This window comes from Phyllobates terribilis, unplaced genomic scaffold, assembly GCF_046119375.1.
Source record: "Phyllobates terribilis strain yellow unplaced genomic scaffold, ASM4611937v1 Scaffold_7__3_contigs__length_470593459, whole genome shotgun sequence".
In the NCBI taxonomy this organism is placed as follows: Eukaryota; Metazoa; Chordata; class Amphibia; order Anura; family Dendrobatidae; genus Phyllobates; species Phyllobates terribilis.
The window spans coordinates 70453152-70477982 of NW_027362767.1; the positions used below are offsets into that span (position 1 = coordinate 70453152).

Consider the following 24831-nt stretch of genomic DNA (forward strand, 5'->3'; position numbering starts at 1 on the left):
TTCAGTCTGGATCCGCTCCTTCTATGACACCGTAGAGTCATATTTGTTATCCGGGGGTGGGCCGGGGGGGCGGAGAGGGGGTGGCGGCTTCGGCTAGGCCGGAGCCGCGGTCTAAATTAGATTCCTGATGCCCAAAGGGGCTCCAGGCCGGCGCAGAAGTCCAGGAGGGGGCCGGATCTGAACCGGACTCCCCCGGATTTAAAGGCAGGATAGCAGTGGGGGTATAAGCGGAAGGGGGGCCCTGTGAAGAGTCCCCCTGAGGCACCATAGAGCTGGTGCTGCCGCAGAGACAGGGCGCAGGAAGGCCTGTGCCTGTGTTGTGCCATGCCTGCCTGCACTCCCCCCCGGCCCCAACAGGAGCCCGCAGCAGGGCTGGGGTCCCTGGATTCAGCTGCAGTGTGCTGGCTACTGGGAGCTGCAGAGTGCTGCCTGTACAGGCCCTACCTGAGGTGTTTCAACCTAATGCTCCCAGAGGGGGATTAAGGAGGGTGCTGCTGTCACCATCAGGGGGCTTTATCCTCGCCTCGACCTCAACCCAGAAACCAAAAGGAATTGGGTAAGGAGGGGGGGTCTCGACTTCGAACCAGCACCCGAGGGGCTGGGGAAGGAGCGACATGGTGAATAGCCATCTCGACTTCAACTGTGCACCCCGTAATAGGGGGCAGAGGAAGGAGCCATGCCGGGAGTCTCGCAGGAGACCCACTTTTCTTCATCTGTAATCCCGTCGGAAAAAAACGGAGTAAAAGTTTTAGGTGTGCCTCCTATGCGACACTAAGCAAAAGCTAGAGAAGGCTGACGCCGTCCAGGGGTGTATACTGCAGAGGAGGAGCCACGGTTAATCTTTTTCAGATTATGCATAGTGTCGCCTCCTAGTGGACAGCAGCATAACACCCATGGTCCTGTGTCCCCCAATGAGGCGACAGAGTAAAAAGGATTTTTGGTACTGACCATAAAATCTGTCTTGGAGCCTTCATTGCAGGACACAGGTAACCATGGGTGTATGCTGATGTCGCTAGGAGGCTGACACTAGGCAAAAAAAGAATTAGCTCCTCCTCAGCAGTGTACACCCACCAACTGGCACTAAGCTCGTCAGTTAATGAAAAAGCAGTAGGAGAAGCAACTATATACAGGCCAAACAGAGGCACGTAGACCCAACATAGGCACAAACCAGGGAGGGTGCTGTGTCACCCAATGAAGGCTCCAAGAAAGAGATTTTACGGTGGAGTACCAAAAATCCTTCTTTCTTTATCGCTTCATTGGGGGACACAGGTAACCATGGGACATCATGAAACAGTCCCAAGGGAAGGAACAGAATAACTTGGACAAATTAGGTATGTACTCTGCAGAACCTCGCAAAAGTGTGAAGAGAAGACCAGGTAGCTGCCTTGCAAATCTGAGATGCAGAGGCCTGGTGGTGAGCGGCTCTGGAGGCCCCCACTGCCGGAGTGGAGTGAGCCCTTACTCCCGGAGCAGGTGGTATATTTTTAACACGATGCTTTCAGTATTGCCAAGCGAATCCAGCTGGCGATGGTAGATTTGGAAGCAGGAAGACCCTTACGACGACCCTCAGGCGTCAGAACGCCGGAAAGGAGCGGTTCTTGAGAGGTAGAAATGTAGGGATCTGACCAGGTCCAGCATGTGAAGGGACCTCTCAAGCGGAAGAACTGGAGATGGGCAAAAAGAAGTCCTCATTGATGTGGAAGGAGGAGACCTCCTTAGGCAGGAAGGAAGGAACTGGTCTGAGGGCCACCTTGCCCTGATGAAGAACGAGGAATGGAGAACGACAAGAGAGCTGCCAGCTCAGAGACTCTCCTGATAGACGTGATGGCTACCAAACCGGCAACCTTCCATGAAAGTAGAAATTCCGTAATGTCTTGAATGGGTTCGAATGACGGTTGCCTAAGAACACTAAAGACAAGATTAAGGTCCCAGGGGTCTACTGGAGGACGATATGGTGGGGCCAAAAGAGCAACTTTCTGGAGAAATGTCTTGACCTGGGGACGAGAGGCCAAATTTCATTGAAAAAATTGAAAAACCGGAGATCTGACCCTTGAAAGTACTGAGTTAAAGCCCGGAATCGAGGTCAGACTGGGGAAAAGCCAGGATGGTTGGAAGTGAAAAAGACATAGGGGTTGAGTGGTTATCTTCACACCAACAAAAAAAGGCCTTCCAAGTCCAATGATAAATGCGTGAGGACGAGGGCTTTCTTGCGCTGATCATGGTCTGTATGACATGGGATGAAAAACCTGCTTCCCTCAGAACGGCAGCCTTAACGGCCATGCCATTGAATTCAGAGACTGAGAATTCTGGTGGAAGAGGGGACCCTGTGAAAGTAGATCTAGACGGTCTGCAAGTTTCCAGGGTGTGTCTGAGAGCATATTGACTAACTCTGCGTACCAGGCCCTCTGGGCCAGTCTGTGGCCACCACGATTACTAGGACTGCCTCTGCCTTGGTCTTTTGACGACTCTCGGGATCAGTGGGAGAGGTGGAAAGAGGTAAGAAAGCTGAAACTAAGACATTGGAATGACCAGGGCGTTGTGACCGATCGCCAGAGGGTCGTGAGACCTGGCTACGAAACGAGGCACCTTGTGATTCGTCCGTGATGCCATTAGATCAACGTCGGGGGTGCCCCATTTCTTACGCATCTGTGCAAATACGTCTGGGTTGAGGGACCACTTGCCTGAGGAGAGACCCTGGTGACTTAGGAAGTCGGCGACCCAATTGTCCACCCCCGGAATGTGCAATGCCGATAATGCCAACATGCGTCGCTCAGCCCAAACCAGAATCCTTGAGACATTTGTCATAGAGGACTGGCTGCGTGTTCCGCCCTAGTGGTTTATGTACGCCATGGCCATGGCATTGTCTGATTGAACGCAAACTGGATGATCCTGGCAGTGGAGAAGGGAGAGGTAGATTGCTCTGATTTCCAGTAGATTGATTGGCTGGGAGACTTCCCGAAAATTCCAGCGACCCTGGACTCTGTGATGAAGGAAGACTGCTCCCCATCCGAGGAGACTGGCGTCGGTTGTGACAACTTGCCAGTGGAGAGGAAGGAATGATCTCCAGAGTCGAATGGAGGGGGAGAGGGTCCACCATATCAAGGACTGCCTCACTCGGAGGGACAGTATAATGGGACGGTCCAGGGAAGAGATCCTCTTGTCTCAAGTTGACAGGCGGGTCAGCAGAACGGGACGGGTATGGAATTTTGGCAAAAGGCACGGCTTCTATGGCGGCGATCATCTTCCCCAGTACACTCATGCAGAGCCGAAGAGAATGTGGGGATGGGTGCTTTAGACAACAACCCCCCAGACGGAGGACTGAGGTCTTTTCCTCTGGGAGCAGGACTTTGGAATGGGTGGAATCAATCAACATGCCCAGGAATACTAGGCGTTGAGCCGGAATCAGAAGATTTTGACGTGTCGACTATCCAGCCGAGATGGGCAAGAGTGTGCAGGGTGATTTGAAAGCTCTGACAACAGTCTCCGAAGGACAGAGCCTTGATCAAGAGATCGTCCAGGTAGGTGATAATTACTACCTGAGGAGCGTGGAGAAGAAGAGGGACAGTACTTGTAATGTGAGTCCCAACTCCTTCTCATGTTTGAGGACGGAATCAGGAGCCCCCCCGGTGAGAAGGGGGGAAGTCACTGGAAACAAACGGTGTCCTTCTTAGAGCACCTAGACGGTGCAGAAGATGGTGTCGACCCCTAAAAGAAGGGGGAAGGACACCAGGAAGGGACCACCATCTTCCTCTTGGCCCGCTCCGAGGAGGGGGCAGGAGGTGGGAACAGGCAAGGACCGGTCACCTCGAATCACCCTGAAGCACTGTGAAGTGACAGGGGATAGGGTCCTGCCTAGCAGGCCGAGAGTGGACAATGTGGGTGACACCATACTGTTCTCTGTGGGTGGGAAAACAGGATGAGAAATTACACACCCTGTTACCCTGTAGAGAAGAATCTGCAAAAGAAAGAGTAAAAGATTAATAAAACACAACAGGTGACCTGAAAAGGAAAAGACGGATCTGGGATTAGATCCAGGTCCGCCTCCTACTGACACTAAGCTTAAACTGACGAGCTTTGCGTCAGTCGTTGGGGTGTACACTGCTGAGGAGGAGCTAATTATTTTTTTGCATAGGGTCAGCCTCCTAGTGGCAGCAGCAAACACCCATGGTTACCTGTGTCCCCCAATGAAGCGATAAAGAAAAATTCACTATCACTGTTAAGGCCCATGCTGATAAATGATAGAATGATACATAACGGTGGGACTGGAAGTAACAGGTCCCAACACTTAGGATATATGGGACAAACATGCTGCAAATTTGTTTCAGATTTGTGCACAGAAAATCTGTTGTGAATACTGGTACCATATGGTTGGGGATTTAACACATCTTATCTACAAACTGCAGAGTTTATTTGCAAAGAAAATAATGTACTATGTGATTTTTTTGTATCTGGAGCATGTCATTTTCTGTTGCAGAAGGAGCAAGGGTTTGCTGTGGAATTTCCCTACTTATTTTAAAAGGTAGTCACAATGTCCAATCAAATCCTAACTTTGTAGATCTTGTCGCAATATTGGTGCATTTATCACAAAAAACGCTGACAGGCAGTCAGAGGAGAAGCTGTAATACTAATTATAATGAGACAGGGCAAATATGCTCCTTTAATATGATGAATGGCGACACATTACATTCTGCTTACCACTGCGGATCCGTCCAGAGCTTTCAGAGACGAGAGATGAAAGATAACAAACAATCGATAGTTGTCATGATTCACTGATATTGGATTACTGTACAAGTCCAAAATCACAAGGTTGTTCAAGCCCTGATAGGAAAATATGACACACATAAGATATGGCTGATGGGATGGAAGGAGAAATTACTTTTTTTGTGCCTTTTGTTCTATTAATCTTTCAAGGCTGGGGGTATAAGAATGCTCTTCTTTAAAGGGAATCTGTCAGTACGTTTGACCCTCCCCCCTTCCCAAACCTTTTATATGGGCATGTAGCCCAGAGAAAGTTGGTACCTTTATACTGTCATTCCGCTGCTGGAATCTTAATAAAACCCCAGTTTTTGTGGTATGCGCATGAGTTAAGTGCAGTGGGCGGGAGAATGCACTTAATGCTCTTGGAGCCTCCCCATCTGCTGACTGATAGCTGACTTCGCCTTTGAAATCAGACACCAGCCAGGAAGTCTTGCACCTGCGCAGATCAGCAGTGGTCTCGGTTCTGCGTAGTAATTTGACCTTCTGAGGGCGCATGCTCCAGTGTTCTACTGCGCATGCGCTGCAGAGCGATGAACTCTGTGTCCTGTGGAGGGTGCAGAAGCAGAAACACCGCTGATCTGCAGAGGTATGCAACTTCCTGGCTGGCGCCTGGAGTCAAAGGTGAAGTCAGCTATCAATTAACAGAATGTTAATTACCAAGGAGGCCAAAGTTTTGATAAGTGCACTCTCCTGCCCACTGCACTTAACAACTCATTTGCATACCACAAAAAAAAAAAGGGGACTTATCAAGATTCCGGAATTGGAATGACAATATAAAGGTGACATTCAGTTCAACTTTCACTGGGCTACGTGCACATATGAATGGTTTTGGGGAATTAAACTTACTGACAGATTCCCTTTAAGCAGCTGACATATCTCTTTAGGGCATTGGCATGTAAAGATATGCGATCCACAGGTAATTCCTGAATACTAATGAGTAGCATATTTTACCTTAAGGTGGTAGATTTCTTGGTTGTTGCAGATTTGGTTATGGCTCAGGTACAGTTCTATTAAGGAGCTGGCTTTCTGCAGTCCTGCCAGTGAGCTGATGTGATTGTTCTCGGCAGACAGAAAGTGAAGGTGAGACAGATTATCAATAACTTCTCTGCTGAAACTTGTAAGTCGGTTCCTATTAATGCTGAGCTGCCGGAGCTTCACAAGCTTTGAGAGTCCTAGAAAATAGGAATAAAAAATATTTTTTTCCTAATTTTCACGTGTCCCCCTTGGAGCTGCAGCTAATCTGTACTGCTAGTGTGGCCTATGGACAGAATCAGTCTCTTCCTCCACTTGTCGATAGCAATATAATCCCTTCTTATTTTCCCAGCTATTCTGCCACGTCCTACAAAGGTTCTCATCCTGCCCCGAGAAGCAGGACTGAAAGCCATTTCTATGTCTGAGCATGTGTGATCAGCCCGCAGCTCATTAGATAGATGAGCACATTGCTATACAGTCTGAACACCATGTGGCGCTCTACTGTGTTAGTGGATGTCAGTGTGATTGGCTTTTAAAATCCCTTAGTGACATCCTCCATGTATTTACGACTGATGTGTGCCCCCTAATCTGGTGGACACCAGCTGTGTTAAACAGCTAGCACCCAAGTGTAACTGATCAGACAGTTAAAAGGATAGGACTGGGGCGAAGAGGGCGTGGGGTGTTCGTTTCCAATCCTCATGTCCCGTCTCTTCCCCTGCACGGTGCAATGGGTTGCCATCAACTTCTGAAGGCCTCCATGTCTGCCATGTTAGTACGCCTGTAAAGCCCAGCCTATACCAGCGTATTGTATAAGCAGCCTAGTGACTGGAAATTCAAGTCCTTTAAGCGGAATAATAATAATAATAATAAAAAAAAAATTAAAGTTAAAAAGAAAAACATATATATATATATATATATATATATATATATATATATATATATAAAATGTAAGTATATGTTTATAAAAGAGTACAAAAGTTTAAATCATCTCTTCTTTCTCAAGTTGTACACAGCAAAATCTTAAAAATTCACAGTAACTGAAAAAGAAGAAAGAAAAAAAAGGGAAAAAATGGAATAAAGAGACATCAGGGAGTTGTATGGACCCCATATTGTACTAATAAAAATTACAGCTCATCTCACAAAAAGCAAGCCCCCCTTTCACGCTAGTCCCACTGACCTGGAAGACATTTTTACCGCACAATGAAAGCTGGAAAATCTAAACCCAATAAACAATTTCGGAATTGTATTTTTTTTCAACATTTCATCACACTTGGATTTTTTTTTTTGTGTTTTTCAGCACATTGCATGGCTAAATAAATGGTATAATTCAAAACTATAGAACTTGTCCTGCAAAAAAAACAAGCCCTCATATGGCCATGTGAGCAGAAAGAAAAAAAGTTATGGCTCTTGGAAAAAGGGGTAGGGGATGAAAAATTGCCTATCCTTAATGGTTTAAAAGTTATGGCTCTCAAAATTTGTCGCCTTCAGCCAATTTTCTTGTACATTTTATATACTTTTCTAAGTAGTAAAGGAAAAAAACATTATGAACACTGAAAACAAAACCCAAAAATCAATGGGGCAGAAATGTGTTGTTTTTTCTCAATTTCACCCCATTTTTGGCCGATTTTTCAGAACATTGCATTGTAAAATGAATTGTATAATTGAAAATCACAACTTGTCCAGCAGAAAACAAACCTTCATACAACTGAGCTGATGGGAAAAGTATAACGTTATGGCCCCTGGAATGCAAGAAGAGAAAAACGAAAGCAAAAAAAAAATGGCTGTGTCTTCAAGGGGTTATCAGCATGTAAATCAGGGGGATTGTGCTAATTTATATAGTGAAGGGCATTTCTAATGTTCCCCTGGGAATAATAATGGGGCCTTGTGATCTCTGGTCCCTCCCAGCCAGTCAGCAAATCCACAAACCATCATGTGATTTTTTTTTGTATATGTTAAAGGGGTTTTCTACTTTCAAGAAAGTGGACCCCAAATGCTCTAAAATTCCCAAAATAACAACAGAGCAGATACTCGCCCTACCCGGGTCCAGCACTGACTCCCCGCTGCTGCTTGGGTTTCAGTGTTTTGGCTGCAGTGACAACTTTAAAAGCGACAGCACGCATCACCGCTGTGGTCAATCACTGTGCTCAGCGGTTCGTGCTGCTAATCTCAGTGATTGGTTACAGCGTGGGGATGCGTGCTATAGATGTACTGTCGCTATTGTAGCCAAAACACCGAGACACAACCCGTGGAAGGTGAATTTCCGCTCCGTTTGTTATGTTAGAGCATGTGGTGTTCTTGTTTCAGAAAAAGGAAAACCTCTAATTCTTACATTTCAATTGTGCCCTAGAGCACATCTCTGAGGTGGAGAGGGAGGCAGAGACGGAGCTTCATTCGTGTGGGTGCCAGCGGCTTTTAGTCGTGCTGGATTGGCTTCAGTCACTGCTCAGTACACAGTGAGCGGCGGCTGTAAGCACGCCCTGCCACTATGATTGACGGTGTGCTCAGCAACGCATTACTGCTTAGCAAGCTGTCAAAGTGCCGGGGAGAGCTTAAATCTGCCGCTCACAATGTTGTGGGCAATGACTGTAGCCTCGCCGGCGCGTTTCTACGACTGAAAGCCAGAGGCTATCCGGACGAATAGGGTTCATTTTTTCCTAGTAGCCGCACTTTCAGTAAGGAGGCTGGACAGCATTGTAACGCTATTAAAGGGGTTGCCCAGGACATTTTATTTTTCTTACTAGGGGTCTAAAACCCAACAGGTAGGTAGTTGCTAACAGAGGCAAGTACCTGCCTGTTCAACCCAGCACCGATGCAGAGCAGACATTGACCGCTCCTGCTCCACTTCAACAGAGCAGTTCTTCTTCTTCAGGGCTGCTCTGTCGAAGGGTGTGACTGTAGCTGTCACACTGATTGACAGCCAGGCTCCCGCAGTTAAGCAGTAGGGAGCCGGCTGTTAATCAGCATGATGTTGGCAGTCACAGAGCAGAGCGGATGAGAAGCCTCTGCTCTGTTGACGTGACGTCAGTGAAAGCCGCTGAACAGTCAGCAGGTCTGTCAACAGAGATCAGCGTCAGGCACAACAGGCAAGTAGTTGGAAACTACCTGCCTGTTAGATCTTCGGCCCACAGTTAACAAATTTAATAGACTTAGATAACCCCTTTAACCTGCAGATTAACCCTGTATCTGCATGTCAGTAGCATTTGGGGACACAATAGGTTCTCTTTGAGGCCATCTGATATTATTTGGGACGATACCATAAGACATTGGTGCCGAACATAACCGTATAGAAGTGTCCACATCACCTTCCAGTTTTGTGATGCAGTTTCCATCCAGACATAACTCTTCTATCTTCACACAATTTTCCAGACCTTCAATTCTTGTTAGATAATTGTTACTGAAAGATGCCCAACGAAGATTTTCCAGCTTCTCTAAATTTGTGATTCGGGAGAGATTCTGCCCATCAAAATTCACTGATGTAATCTGGGGGGGAAAAAAAATGTAGACGTTATTCAAAGCAAAATTCTGTCTATCAAAATGATTTTACAGGGTTAAAAAGTAACAAATCCCAGTTGCTGTGGGAAGGGTTATATATGTGCCCTTCCTAATATCTGCAGAGATGAACACTATGGTTATCACATAAGATACATCTTACTTCCAGCCATTTTTGGTACTGCTGGATGAAATGCAACCTGACAAGCAAGCTCTTAACCTTTCGTTGTGGGAACATTACATGATTTCACATGATCAGTCATATTGCAGCTTGGTGAAACTTTTACCTTGGGGAGCTGTGTTTTCAGACTGCAGATTATGTCATTTCATGTTGCTGAGATATTTAAGTGGAAAAATAATAAAAAGAAAAAAAAAAAATCTTTTTCTTTTCTGTTGTAAGCAATCCAATTTATGTTTCAGTAAAGAGAAACGGAAACATTAATAGATGTTATTTAGTAAGGAAATTGTAAATTCTTTATAATCAGTGGGATAGTCCCTAACAAATACGTTTCTCTATTACGTTTTCGAGTTCACATCAATTCCATATAAAATAAGTTGTGATTTTTTTCAAAGTCTTAAAAAGTCACTGTGCCTTTAATAAACATATCTCTATTTGATAGCCAGTGTATTAAATAACAAAATTGTACACTATGGGCCCGATTCATCAAAGCTTTCACACCAGAATTCTGGCATCAAAGGTTTGAAAAGTTGCAAATTTTAGGCACAACTCGGAATTTCGGCAAAATTTTACAACTTTTGGCGTTTTCACTCAAGGTTCTCCCACCTCTGACAGAATATACAGAGAGGGGGGTGGGACGGGACGGATGGCATGGATCATCTAATTCATGACAAGTTGTGGTATTCGCTAAGCCAGAAATCTCAGGTTTCTGGAGTAGGGCACCTCTTCTTCAATCTGGAGCGTCTGACTCCAGCATGCCCCTTCATTAAGACCCCCGTGAACAATACCGGTCTTGAATAATCGGGCCTTTTATTTACAGAAAATATTGTCTTAAAGCTGGACATACCGTCGATTCAGCGGAGGGAAGGGGGCCCAGTCGCACTGCAGATTTCACTGCACTTGAATATGAGGATTTTTTCTGTCTAAAAAGCTACATGGTATTCTTCTTCTTTTCAGGCATATTGTACTAGCACATCAGAGTTCTACATTACTGAAGTGAATTTCTTGCACCATTTATTAATGTATTGCACCATCATTTCTTGCACCATTTTTTTTTCTACAGCTCATGATGACACATTTCTGAGGCTTTTTGTCTGGTAAGAAGTGACATATCACACCCCCCTTCACCAAACAGCTTATTGGGATAAAAATCTCCCACTTCAATGTGAGCAGCATGTATGTATGTCACAGTCCTAAAATAATTTGCAAGAAGAATATACTTTATCAAAACCAACCGTTACATATACTCATAATAAAGCTACCTACTGTATGACTCTCCAACACCTCCAACAATTCACTGACACCATTATGTATATTTTCCACCCTTTTTTGACCAATAAAATATTTAATATAATGCACCATTACTAATGACCTTTTTGTCGCTTTTTTTTTCTCCTATTTGGACTTTCATACACAGTGGGTACAGAAAGTCTTCAGACCCCTTTAAATTTTTCACTCTTTGTTACATTGCAGCCATTTGGTAAATTCTAAAAAGTTCATTTTTTCTCATTAAAGTACACTCTGCACCCCATCTTGACTGAAAAAGAAACAGAAATGTAGAAATTTTTGCAAATTTATTAAAAGAAAAACTAAAATATCACATGGTCATAAGTATTCAGACCCTTTGCTCAGACACTCATATTTAAGTCACATGCTGTCCATTTCCTTGTGATCCTCCTTGAGATGGTTCTACTCCTTCATTGGAGTCCAGCTGTGTTTAATTAAACTGATAGGACTTGATTTGGAAAGGCACACACCTGTCTATATAAGACCTCACAGCTCACAGTGCATGTCAGACCAAATGAGAATCATGAGCTCAAAGGAACTGCCCAAGGAGCTCAGAGACAAAATTGTGGCAAGGCACAGATCTGGCCAAGGTTACAAAAGAATTTCTGCATTACTCAAGGTTCCTAAGAGCACAGTGGCCTCCATAATCCTTAAATAGAAGAAGTTTGGGGCCACCAGAAGTCTTCCTAGACCTGGCCGTCCAGACAAACTGAGCAATCGTGGGAGAAGAGCCTTGGTGAGAGAAGAACCCCAAGATCACTGTGGCTGAGCTCCAGAGATGCAGTAGGGAGATGGGAGAAAGTTCCACAAAGAAGTTTCATGGCTGTACTAGCTCAAAAGGGGGCTTCTACTCAATACTGAGCAAAGGGTCTGAATACTTATGACCATGTGATATTTCAGTTTTTCTTTTTTAATAAATTGGCAAAAATTTCTACATTTCTGTTTTTTTTCAGTCAAGATGGGGTGCAGAGTGTACTTTAATGAGAAAAAAAAGAACTTTTTAGAATTTACCAAATGGCTGCAATGAAACAAAGAGTGAAAAATGTAAAGGGGTCTGAATACTTTCCGCACCCACTGTACTCTATGTATATTAGAGGAGGATTCCCACCTCTATCATATATGGCAAATCCCCAGGAAATGTCAAATCTCTGAAAGATGTGAATCCCACTTCTAGGAATAACTTGTTCGGCTATTTTCTTTAACTCGTATATAAGTGAATGAAGAGAGCGGCACATGTATGGCCAACATCCCGGTTTCATGGGTGACCTGCACAAAAAATGTATGGCATAATCCTGTAAATAAGCAATAAATATTTGAGACGGGAATAACCCTTTAAGTGTATCTCACTTAGCATATACTGGTAAAACTACCACCATTATGTACATGACATTTCTGCTAGGACCCTTTGACACATACAGTATATAAGCAATATTGCAGCTCTTTTGCCAAGGTTTCCCATAAATATTTCTTTTGCATCTCCGAATCGGAAGCCCATACACTATAATGCCTGCATGGTAATGTTTTTCTTACCATATGATACCAGCTGTTATTAATTTCAGCATATGGATCCAGGCAGTTCTTGCTAATTTGAGCAATGATCTGAGCAGAAGGTAGTAGACTAAGGCAACGTGGTCTAACGTGATCTGTTCTTGCGCTCATCTGTATTAATGCCTGCAAAACATCATAAATGAATATAACACTATTATTGCATTACTAAACTGCTTAGTACAATGAATATTACTATATATATATATATATATATATATATATATATATATATATATATATATATATATATATATATATATATATATATATATATATATACACAGTACAGACCAAAAGTTTGGACACACCTTCTCATTTAAAGATTTTTTCAGTATTTTCATGACTATGAAAATTGTACATTCACACTGAAGGCATCAAAACTATGAATTAACACATGTGGAATTATATACTTAACAAAAAAGTGTGAAACAACTGAAAATATGTCTTATATTCTAGGTTCTTCAAAGTAGCCACCTTTTGCTTTGATGACTGCTTTGCACACTCTTGGCATTCTCTTGATGAGCTTCAAGAGGTAGTCACCGGAAATGGTTTTCACTTCACAGGTGTGCCCTGTCAGGTTTAATAAGTGGGATTTATTGCCATATAAATGGGGTTGGGACCATCAGTTGTGTTGTGCAGAAGTCTGGTGGATACACAGCTGATAGTCCTACTGAATAGACTGTTAGAATTTGTATTATGGCAAGAAAAAAGCAGCTAAGTAAAGAAAAACGAGTGGCCATCATTACTTTAAGAAATGAAGGTCAGTCAGTGCGAAAAATTGGGCAAACTTTGAAAGTGTCCCCAAGTGCAGTTGCAAAAACCATCAAGCGCTACAAAGAAACTGGCTCACATGAGGACCGCCCCAGGAAAGGAAGACCAAGAGTCACCTCTGCTTCTGAGGATAAGTTTATCCGAGTCACCAGCCTCAGATATCGCAGGTTAACAGCAGCTCAGATTAGAGACCAGGTCAATGCCACACAGAGTTCTAGCAGCAGACACATCTCTTCAACAACTGTTAAGAGGAGACTTTGTGCAGCAGGCCTTCATGGTAAAATAGCTGCTAGGAAACCACTGCTAAGGACAGGCAACAAGCAGAAGAGACTTGTTTGGGCTAAAGAGCACAAGGAATGGACATTAGACCAGTGGAAATCTGTGCTTTGGTCTGATGAGTCCAAATTTGAGATCATTGGTTCCAACCACCGTGTCTTTATGCGACGCAGAAAAGGTGAACGGATGGACTCTACATGCCTGATTCCCACCGTGAAGCATGGAGGAGGAGGTGTGATGGTGTGGGGGGGCTTTGCTGGTGACACTGTTGGGGATTTATTCAAAATTGAAGGCATACTGAACCAGCATGGCTACCACAGCATCTTGCAGCGGCATGCTATTCCATCCGGTTTCCGTTTAGTTAGACCATCATTTATTTTTCAACAGGACAATGACCCCAAACACACCTCCAGGCTGTGTAAGGGCTATTTGACCAAGAAGGAGAGTGATGGGGTGCTACACTAGATGACCTGGCCTCCACAGTCACCAGACCTGAACCCAATCGAGATGGTTTGGGGTGAGCTGGACCGCAGAGTGAAGGCAAAAGGGCCAACAAGTTAAGCATCTCTGGGAACTCCTTCAAGATTGTTGGAAGACCATTTCCGGTGACTACCTCTTGAAGCTCATCAAGAGAATGCCAAGAGTGTGCAAAGCAGTCATCAAAGCAAAAGGTGGCTACTTTGAAGAACCTAGAATATAAGACATATTTTCAGTTGTTTCACACTTTTTTGTTAAGTATATAATTCCACATGTGTTAATTCATAGTTTTGATGCCTTCAGTGTGAATGTACAATTTTCATAGTCATGAAAATACAGAAAAATCTTTAAATGAGAAAGTGTGTCCAAACTTTTGGTCTGCACTGTATATATATCAATAAGGTAGGCTTCTGTGTGTGTTTTCCCATTCTGTGTCTATGCAGGTTCCATAATATTAGAAGTCACAAAAGGAGTACCATGGTCACATACCAACCTCAGACTTTTATACCAACCATAAAACTCCAAGGAGAGTTGAGAAGATTCATTATACATATTGACTGCTGCAGAACCTCTTTGTGAAGTGGGAGCAGAAATTGAGAAAGCTGTATAACATCTTCAAAATTGGGCTCAGCGCTACCGGAGGTATGTATTACCCAGTCTTCCACCCTGCAGCTGCTCCGGTCTTCCTATTTTGGCTGCAATGGTGACGTCACAACTAAAGCGCACATCACTGCTGCAGCCAATCACTGAGCTCAGGGGCTCTAGCTGTTGACATGTATAAAAGTGTTTGGGAACTACTTTCACTAAAGTGAAAAACGCCTTTAATGCTCTATGAGAAAAAATATGCAATTCAGCTCTCGTCCAAAAGGTAGCTACCTATCGATGGCACAAGAGACAGTTTCCCCTATCTCGGGCGATTCATTGAGGGACACAGAAACCATGGGCATCGGCTGCTGACACTAAGGTAGCACAGCATTTGGCTCCTGCTCCGCAGGCTATACCCAGTAGAGGAGTCAGATCCACCAGAGACAGTGTGGCCCTCTTCTTCAGAAGCACAGTCTTCCTGTGGCGTCTGTCAATCCAAACAGTCTCTTCACTTTTTATGACCCAGTGGACCCTATCCAACGCTAGGACAGACACTACTGTAATCTCCTCTTGCCCAAGACCTCTTCTAGCATCTGTCTCTCTATCTCTTTCCCTCGCCTCTGTTTTCTTATTCTCCTGTCATGTCGCACTCAAAAGGAAGAGAGAATTCGCCAACCAGGCCAGCCTCCACTAGTCACCTAATTTGTATGCATTGCTTGCAACCACAAATTTCCCTCTGGCGCCCCAACCCTGCCTGCCCTGTCCATTCTTTTCCAGTAGAGCCTACCTCATATTAAGATCTTCCTCCATAGTGTCAAACACTTGGCTCCTACTTACAGACATCTTGAATCCTTGTGGGATCTCAGCCTGGTGCTGGAGGCTCTGCAGTGTACCCTTTTCAAGCCTTTCAACAAAGTCTCTCTGTAGGTGATCTCTGGGATGGTGGCCTTCCTCATAGCGGACACATCAATTAGAAAGGTCTCAAATGTTTGTGACCACTTTTGTACAGCTCACCCTCCCCCATTCTCTACATGGCCATGATGCCCTCTTTTCTACTCAAGGTGGTCTCTTCCTTTCGCCTCAACGAGGAGATAAAAGTTGAATTATTTCGTTCTTCCTCGCCCCAAGAAAAAATCTCATCCCAGGGAGAAATCGCTCTACAAGTTAGACATTACAGCAGTCCATCTCTACATGTCCATCACTGTTCAGGCATTTGGATGCCTTATTTGTAATTTCGAATGGTTTGCACAGGGGCCTACCTGCCTCTAAGGGAACTATTTATCAATGGATATAATCTGCCATTCTAGAAGCCTATCTGGTGAGAGCCAAGGCTCCCGCATTTAGGGTCATGGTCCACTCCACACAGGTCGTGGGAGTCTCCTGGTGGTACATCATTAGGTGTCAGCACTACACGTGTACAAGGAAACTATATGATCTTCTATCCACATGTTCTCCGCGTTCTTCAGAGTGCATACCTTTTCCTCTGGGGTTGTGAGTCTTGGCAGAAAAGTGCTGCAGATGGCAGTTTATAGGCAATTGCCTAAGGCCTTGCCTCTGACCTCTCCCCCTCAATCTCCCACCCTAAGGGACCAATTTAGAATGACCCATGGTTTCTGTGACGTGCCCAAGAAATGAGGACTTTTAGTACCTAGGAAAAATCATTTTCGGGTAACCTCAATTGGGGGGGGGTCACAGCTTCCTCCCTCGGTGCCCTGACGGGCGAATCTGTTCTTCTAGGGTTTCCTTTTATTCTTATTTTTAGTTTCCTTTTATTCTTATTTTTCCTTAGACTTGTATCTTAGGCTTCTCCTACTGTTTTTACACTACCTGGTGTTGGCTTGGTGCCAGTAAGTGGGTGTAGACTGCGAAGGAAGAGCTGACTTTCATGCAATCTTAGGGTCAGTCTCCTGGTGGCAGCAGCCAGCACCCATGGTTCCTGTGTCCCCCTATGAAGACTGGTGGCAGCAGCCAGCACCCATGTTTCCTGTGTCCCCAATGAAGACTGGTGGCAGCAACACCCATGGTTCCTGTGTACCCCAATGAAGACTAATGGCAGCAGAACCTATGGTTCCTGTGTCCCCAATGAAGACTGGTGACAGCAACATTAATGGTTCCGGTGTCCCCCAATGAAGGCTGGTGGCAGCAACACCCATGGTTCCTGTGTCCCCCAATGAAGACTAGTGGTAGCAACACGCATGGTTCCTGTGTCCTCAAATGAAGACTGGTGGCAGCAGCCAGCACCCATGGGTTCCTGTGTCTGCCCATGAAGACTGGTGGCAGCAACACCCATGGTTCCTGTGCCCCCAATGAAGATTGGTGGCAGCAGCACCTATAGTTCCTGTGTCCCATAATGAAGACTGATGGCAGCAGCACCCATGGTTCCAGTGTCCCCCAATGAAGACTGGTGGCAGCAACACCGATGCTTCCTGTGTCTTCCAATAAAGACTGGTGACAGTAACACCCATGCTTCCTGTGTTCACCAATGAAGACTGGTGGTAGCAACACGCATGGTTCCTGTGTCCCCATATGAGGACTAGTGGTAGCAACAACCATGGTTCCTGTGTCCTCAAATTAAGACTGGTGGCAGCAGCCAGCACCCATGGTTCCTGTGTCTCCCCATGAAGACTGGTGGCAGCAACACCCATGGTTCCTGTGTCCCCAATGAAGACTGGTGGCAGCAGCACCTATAATTCTTGTGTCCCATAATGAAGACTGCTGGCAGCAGCACCCATGGTTCCAGTGTCCCTCAATGAAGACTGGTGGCAGCAACACCCATGGATCCTGTGTCCCCCAAAGAAGAGTGGTGGAAGCAACATCCATGGTTCCTGTGTCCCCGAATGAAGACTGGTGGCAGCAACACCCATGCTTTCTGTGTCTCCCAATAAAGACTGGTGACAGTAACACCCATGCTTCCTGTGTCCCCCAATGAAGACTGGTGGCAGCAACACCCATGGTTCCTGTGTCCTCAAATGAAGATTGGTGGCAGCAACACATATGGTTCCTGTGTCCCCCAAAGAAGACTGGTGGCAGTAACACCCATGCTTTCTGTGTCTCCCAATAAAGACTGGTGGCAGTAACACCCATGGTTCCTTTGTCCTCAAATGAAGACTGGTGGCAGCAGCCAGGACCCATGTTCCTGTGTCTCCCAATGAAGACTGGTGGCAGCAGCACCTATGGTTCCTGTTTCGTCAATGAAGACTGGTGGCAGCAACATTAATGGTTCCGGTGTCCCCCAATGAAGACTGGTGGCAGCAACATCCATGGTTCCTGTGTACCCAAATGAAGACTCGTAGCAGCAACATCCATGGTTCCTGTGTCCCCCAATGAAGACTGGTGGCAGCAACACCCATGGTTCCTGTGTCCTCAAATGAAGATTGGTGGCGGCAACACCCATGGTTCCTGTGTCCCCCAAAGAAGACTGGTGGTAGCAACACACATGGTTCCTTTGTCCTCAAATGAAGACTGGTGGCAGCAGCCAGCACCCATGGTTCCTGTGTCCCCCAATGAAGACTGGTGGAAACAATACCTATGGTTCCTGTGTCCCCCAATGAAGACTGGTGGCAGCCGCACCCATGGTTCCAGTGTCCCCCAATGAAGACTGGTGGCAGTAACACCGATGCTTCCTGTGTCCCCCAATAAAGACTGGTGACAGTAACACCCATGCTTCCTGTGTCCCCCAATGAAGACTGGTGGCAGCAACACCCATGGATCCCGTGTCCCCCAATGAAGACTGGTGCCAGCAACATCCATGGTTCCTTGTTCCCCAAATGAAGACTCGTGGCAGCAACACCCATGGTTCCTGTGTCCCCCCAATGAAGACTGGTGGCAGCAGCACCCATGGTTTCTGTGTCCTCAAATGAAGATTGGTGGCAGCAACACCCATGGTTCCTGTGTCCCCCAATGAAGACTGGTGGTAGCAACACCCATGGCTCCTGTGTCCCCCAATGAAAGCTACAGGACAGAGATTTCACAGTAGGTACTAAAAATCCTCTTTGAGTGGAGAAGAGTAAATTTGCATCATCCTAGATTGACATTTTGCACAGCCCTTTCTAACATTTATACTTTTCCTTGTATAACTAAGACATAAATTAAGCAGAATAAAGTTTATTCCATAAAAGATAAAAGATGTGACCTGTGTAATTTGGCCTCCAGACAAAAATTTGGATGATTCAGAGAACTCTTCTTTGGTGACCATCACTCCGTCTAAATGAGTCAGCGACTTCAATCTTCCAATCGCTGCCGTACGGACTGAAGCCGGCTGGGAAAAGGACAACCATGTCAGCTAATGGCTTCTATCATATGTAACTTTTTATTGTACTTTATGATGGTCTCGCAGTTAAGTGAACATAATGAGAATGTTTATTATAACACATAAGCACAGAAGCAATATCACATTGTGCTGCCTCTCAGGGGCTTTAAGAAACTAGGTCATGTATTCAAGACGCTTCATTCAAAACTCCTGAAAGGGGTTACTACAATTGTTACTCTCCACTAAATGATGACATCCTTATTAAAGTCAGAAGAAAGAAAGATTTTTCTTTTTTTTGACGTTCAATCTTTGGATTTTATACAATACGGATGGCGGAAGAGCTCATAATGAAGACTGTAACAAAAAAAAAAAAAAAAAGGCCCGGGGCTATTAGTCTTTAATATACGCGACATTTGTGTGACGGCTGTAGTGGTGGTGAAACCGAGTAATTGCGTTTCTGTTTGATGACCAATAAGGTCTTTCTTATTGAACAGGTAGAATAACAATGACATAAAAAATAGTGATCCATCAGCTAGGACGTAAAGATAAAGCAATTATAATCTGCTGTGATTGCTGTAACATTACGGCATGGGCTGTAATAGGGGATTGTTAGAGCGCTGCCGTAAGGAGGAGTAATTACTAGTAGCATTTAGGATAATGCAACTAATAAGGGTGATGTGGTAATGTCTGCATGTATAGAAGGAATTATAGGACTGTGACTGGGCCATGTGTGTATGGATAACACATCAGTCTACATAATATTTAAAGGCCTTATATCTTCAGAGACAGCTCCTGACACACAGCTGCTGGAAAAACATCTTTGGCTAGCCATGCATTTCACCTCTGGGAAAAAAAAATACAGTATTACATGACAGACATTCATATAACTGTCTAACCTTGTAATACAAGGACGGATTGGGTGTGCCGCTTATAGAAGGGGCCCCTGAGGCCATGTTCCCACCATGAGTTATTTGGTGAGTTTTTGATGTTGCAAATTTTCTGAATCTATTATCTAAATTAGGTTACTTACGTTTTTTCATTGCAATTTTTTTTTAAATCACGTTTTCGGATGTCATTTATTAAATAAGACTGCTCTGTTTTTGATACCTCCTGCTATCTGGCATTGACAACATTTTATTGATACACAAATGTGCAAATTTGAAGAGTATTTAGTGCATTTATGCAGCAGACACACATATGTGATTTTTCCATATCTAATGCAATCTAATGGGGAAACTCTGCAAAGAAAACTCAACATACCCGCAAGAGAAACTGACATGATTCGGATTTGCAACACGCACCAAAGGTAAGTTTACGCTGCATTTAAAAAAAAACAGAGTGGGCATGAGATTTCTATAAATCCCATCCACTTTGCTGGACCTATAAGACGCTACATTTTTTTTTTTTTTGCACAGTGAAAATACGCAGCGTCAAAAACTCATTGTGAGAACTTAACCAAATAGGGCCAGGGGTGGGCAACCCATACCACTCCAGCAGATCTCAAGAGTAATGGCTCATTCAGACGAGCGTGCTACCGATTTTTCGATTGGACAGCACACTGACCCATGATATTCAAAAGGGCTGTTCAGGTGAACAATTTTTCTCTCGGTCAAACTGTCCGTGAAAAAAAAATTAAGGAGCGTAATGCACAAACTGGCTGCAGCTTTCTCGACCCAAAGTATTTATTGCATTGGCAACAAACCTACAAAGGTGCTTTTTTGTCCTAAAAACAGATAAATTGCCTGCTGCCACTCTGCTTTGTCTGCATGGGACTGAATGTTAATTCCAAAATAGGAACCCAGATCCAATCCTTTGCTAGTAATAGGCAGTAAATGGCGGTATTTACAGAGCCATACTGCTTCTGCTATGTGTACTGACCTTCTGCCAAGGATTGTGGGCGACATTCAGTGTAAGTAGGTGAGCTGCGTGTCTGCATAAAATATTCATTTCATCCGTCGCCTTTGTTAATAAGTTCCAGCTCAGGTCTAAGTGCTTCAGTTTCCCCATGCCTTTAAATCCTTCCAGATTTATCGCACGGTTATGGCTGGCATCCAGGTATTCCAAATTGGGCTAGTAACAGAATAATGTTTTCTTTAGAAACACACAAGCGTAATTACAGCCGCATTCAGGGGAAGAGAGTGACTGCACCTTGCCAAAAACCTCCGACACAGGCAACATTACATGTATTTAAAAATAAATCTTACCAAACACGAGACGTCTTCCAGACTGGTGAACTCATTGAAACTTATTATTAGTTTCCGAAGTCCATGAAGTTTGGAAATTTCCTTTAGTTTACTTAAACTGTTGCCGTGTAAGTTTAGGACCTGTGTGTAATAAAATTGCAATGATGAATTCTGAATATTATTTCTTAGCCTGATTATATATAATTCATGGTCAGAATTTATCATTTCGTGCCTTTTATCCTACTAAAAGATAATACATTTTTATATATGTTTTGAAAGCATTTACTTTTAGTATTGGGGGGGGGGGAGACAGAGCTTATAGGGAAGATCCAACTCTGCAGCTATTTTTAAATGCTTGTATGGTATGTCTCTATGGTAACAGACTGCAAACAATCATGTGTAGTCTGATTTTGCAGACACATGCATTTTTTTTTTTTATTGAAGATGTTTCATTTTTACAAAATAATAAATGTAGGTGTGTATGGTAATGAAGAAAAGCACCTGTATCAGGAAATAATCAGATAGTGGACGCCCGCAAAATGAAAAACAAACAAAGCAAAAGTAATGGTATGACAAAGTACAATTATTTTGTTTTCATTTAAAGGGGTTCTCCTACTAGACGTGCGCGGTCTCGCTCAATATGAGTTAATTGAGAGAGGCTGGACACGCCTAGTTGGAAGTATGCAAATCGTATACTTGCAGGCACATGACATGATTGATATGTTTCTTACTATTACTAATCATAATCATAGGTTATTTTTTGCCTGGCCTTAGAAACAACTAGAATATAGATATTAATATGACAGCACAAGGTTGTACGCATTGTTGTCAATGACAATGCACTGAAGTAATAAACATAGGCAGCCAAGAACTACAAATTTATACATCTACTATTATAAAAAATCACATTTAAGAAGCTTTCTATACTATTTCTGGTGTTCATCATTCATATCCTGGCAGCTGAGCTTTGCAATACTTACAGTAATTTGACTATACATATTGGCCTTTCCGATGGAAAGAATGGTCCCTTCATCCAGAGTAATTATTTTGGGCCGGGGTTTAATAACTGGTTCAATACAAATAACGTCCTCATCCAATTTAATTTCATCTGAGAATTCTCCAGCTGTAACACTGGAAACACCGCAAGTCATGTCGTACATTTCCTACCAAAATAAAACGTATAAAAAGAGTTATTAAATGTAAATGATAAGGGCTCGGGATATTTCATTAAATACATTCGCAAATTTAGCTGAATGAACGGAAAACTGGCATTTGGTTCATTTTTATGCATTTATTCTCCAGAAGTCACTCATACAGTCCTGCTCATAGTTATTGGCACACATGAAGTTTAAGTACATAATGTGGAATATTTTCTGAAAAAAAAAATGAATGAAGTGAAACAGTTTTTTTGTATAGAGAACTCGTGTTCAATACAAAAGAGCAAATGATGAACAATAATTTAAAACCAAAAAACAATGGGAGGGAAAAATAGAAAAACCTAAAGCTTGCTGTGCACTGGTATTGGCACCCTTTACATTAATTTACTATGGAAACACATTTTGATCCGCTTGTGGTAAATCACAAAACATGAATGATGCCAATGAATGATGACTTCAATGTTTTAAAAAGCCACATGGTAGGCCCAGTTCCTTTGTCACAATGGTGAAGACAAATGAGCTGTCTTGAGTACATCAGAACTGCTATTATTAGTAAACACAAGGTTTCCAAAGGGTATAAGGCCATCTCCAAAGACCTTGGTATCCCAGTTTCAACAGTGTGCAATGTTATTAAGAAGTTTGCCAAGCATGGAACCGTCAAGAACCTCCCTCGACGTGGGGGAAAGATGAAAATTGACAAGAGATGTCTTCAAAGGTTGGTGCGAATGGTGGAAAAAACACCATGTCAAACATCCAAAGACCTGAAGACCAACCTGGAACAGTCTGGGGACATGGTTTCAACAAGTACCATACGCCGCACACTAAAGCAAGCTTTAGAGCTTTATGGGCGAAGACCAAGGAATAAACCATTGCTGAAGAAAAGACATAAAAAGAAACAGCTGATCTTTGCCAAAGAGTACCCTGAGAAACCACAATCCTTCTGGGAAAATGTTCTGTGGACAAATGAAACAAAAATAGAGCTTTTTGGAAATACAAAGTAACAGTTTGTTTACAGATGGCACAATGAAGCTTATAAGGAAAAGAACACCTTACCAACAGTTAAGCATGTTGGAGGATCCATAATGTTGTGGGTTGCTTTGCTGCATCTGGTGCTGGAGGCCATGACCATATCACAGGAATCATGAAATCAGAGAGTTATCAAGAGATTTTAAAGCGAAATGTTCTACCCAGTGTAAGAAAAAAGAACCCTGCAAACATTCAAGAGCTTAAACAGACTCCAAAGGAAGAGTGGGAGAAATTTCCACCTGAGAAGTGTAAGAAGCTTATAGACGGCTACAAGAAAGGTTTGGAGGCTGTCAGCAATGTCAAAGGGTGTGCAACCAAGTATTAATTAGGGGTGCCTTTATTGCTGCACATGCTGTTTATTCGGTTTCTTCTTTGAAATTGCAACATGGAAGTTGAAAAACAATATTTTATTGTTGTATTACTTTGGACCACTAATTAAAAAATCCTGAGGATGTAACTTTGGTACATTTCCATTTATTTCTTAAGATATTGTACAGTCTTTGAAAAAAAATGAAGGGGTCCCAATAATGATGAGCAGCACTGTAGATGATCCTGAGCATTCAGCTTCATATGAGCGTCCCGGCCTGGCAGCGGATTTAATGGCTAGAGCAGACAGTATCGTATGGACCTCGGCCATAAGCTGTAATACACGTGCATTTTTATGCAGCCTTTATTGAATTTTTTTTTTTTAAGCAAATATAGGAGTAGATGCAAAAGAGAAGAGCAATAAGTACATTTCATTATGAGTTCCTTTCAATTCCACTCCCAGCTGTGACTAAAAGTAAGACATCAAAAACTGCAGTTGTAAATCCGGTCTGATGGCCAATTTCAGACAAGTGTAATACAGGCATTCTTCTGCATCCATATTGCGACCCAAGTAAGAGTATTGTAAGGATGTGTGACGTTTCACATGTAATTGGCCCTAATGTGAGCGTCCGGCATTGAACAGGTCCACACTTATTATGTACTGATGAATATATCTTTTAGCCCTCACATCTCCAAATTCCTAGATAAAATGGATTAGAATACAAAGAGAACATGTTGGACACCTGCCACCGCCACTTGGGGGAGCTAACTGCATACTGTTCATATACTAAGCTCCATCCAGTTGCAGCCATTCAAGCAACCTTTTTATCCACTATTTCTATTTTTTGTTTTCTCCTCGTCCTCATATGAGAGCTTGTTTTTTTTTCATTGCGAGATGAGATTAATTTTTGAATATGACCATGTATTTTATCATATACTGAAAAATGACCAAAAATTCTGTATGAGCTATTATTATGGAAAATAAGCAAATTTTGCTATTTTTGCTCCGGTTTCATTTTAGCGGCAATCATTATATGGTGAATACAACTGCACTTGGTGTCAGATGGTCCGTGAGCTTATGTCAAATTTATATATATTTTACAACTTAAGAAAAATGAAAAAATTTAAAAAAAATTGTCTCCATATTCTGAGACCTCATAACTTTGCTTTTTAATTTTCATCAAGCGGTATGAGGGGGGTAGTTTTTGCACCATTCTGCAGTATGCATGACTTTTTGATCTCTTTCTATTTCAGTGTTTGGTGTGGCTATGAAATCCAAATATGGCAACTCTAGCAGCTTTATTATCCTTTTGTTATGGCATTCACTGTGTGGGATAGACATAAATATGGGATATTACACCTTGACAAATCAGATTTAATGGAAGCAACAATACCAAGCGTGATTTCTTCTTTTTTTTGGGGTATAATTTTTTACAATTATGGGATGGGAAAAACGTTCAGAAAACACTGTTAATTTTCCAATAAACAGAAGCATTAATCTCCTGCCACAGTAGGAAAGTTTTTTCCCATCCCGTTAAATGTAAAAATTTATAACAAGAAAATAAAAAA

At 43.2% G+C, this 24831-nt stretch overlaps 1 protein-coding gene across 6 annotated transcripts in view; it reads right to left on the bottom strand.

Moving 5' to 3' along the window:
- The window catches only part of LRRC9 (leucine rich repeat containing 9), a 198616-nt gene that overhangs the window by 64845 nt on the left and 108940 nt on the right, over positions 1 to 24831 (bottom strand). For all 6 annotated transcript variants that reach the window (XM_073638739.1, XM_073638737.1, XM_073638738.1 and 3 more), the window contains 8 exons: positions 21754 to 21936; positions 20795 to 20914; positions 20469 to 20660; positions 18474 to 18599; positions 12215 to 12355; positions 9033 to 9210; positions 5710 to 5930; positions 4696 to 4818 (listed from right to left, as the gene is read on the bottom strand). In XM_073638739.1, coding sequence (XP_073494840.1) covers positions 4696 to 4818; positions 5710 to 5930; positions 9033 to 9210; positions 12215 to 12355; positions 18474 to 18599; positions 20469 to 20660; positions 20795 to 20914; positions 21754 to 21936 — 1284 coding nt within the window. The remainder of the gene's footprint in view (positions 1 to 4695; positions 4819 to 5709; positions 5931 to 9032; positions 9211 to 12214; positions 12356 to 18473; positions 18600 to 20468; positions 20661 to 20794; positions 20915 to 21753; positions 21937 to 24831) is intronic.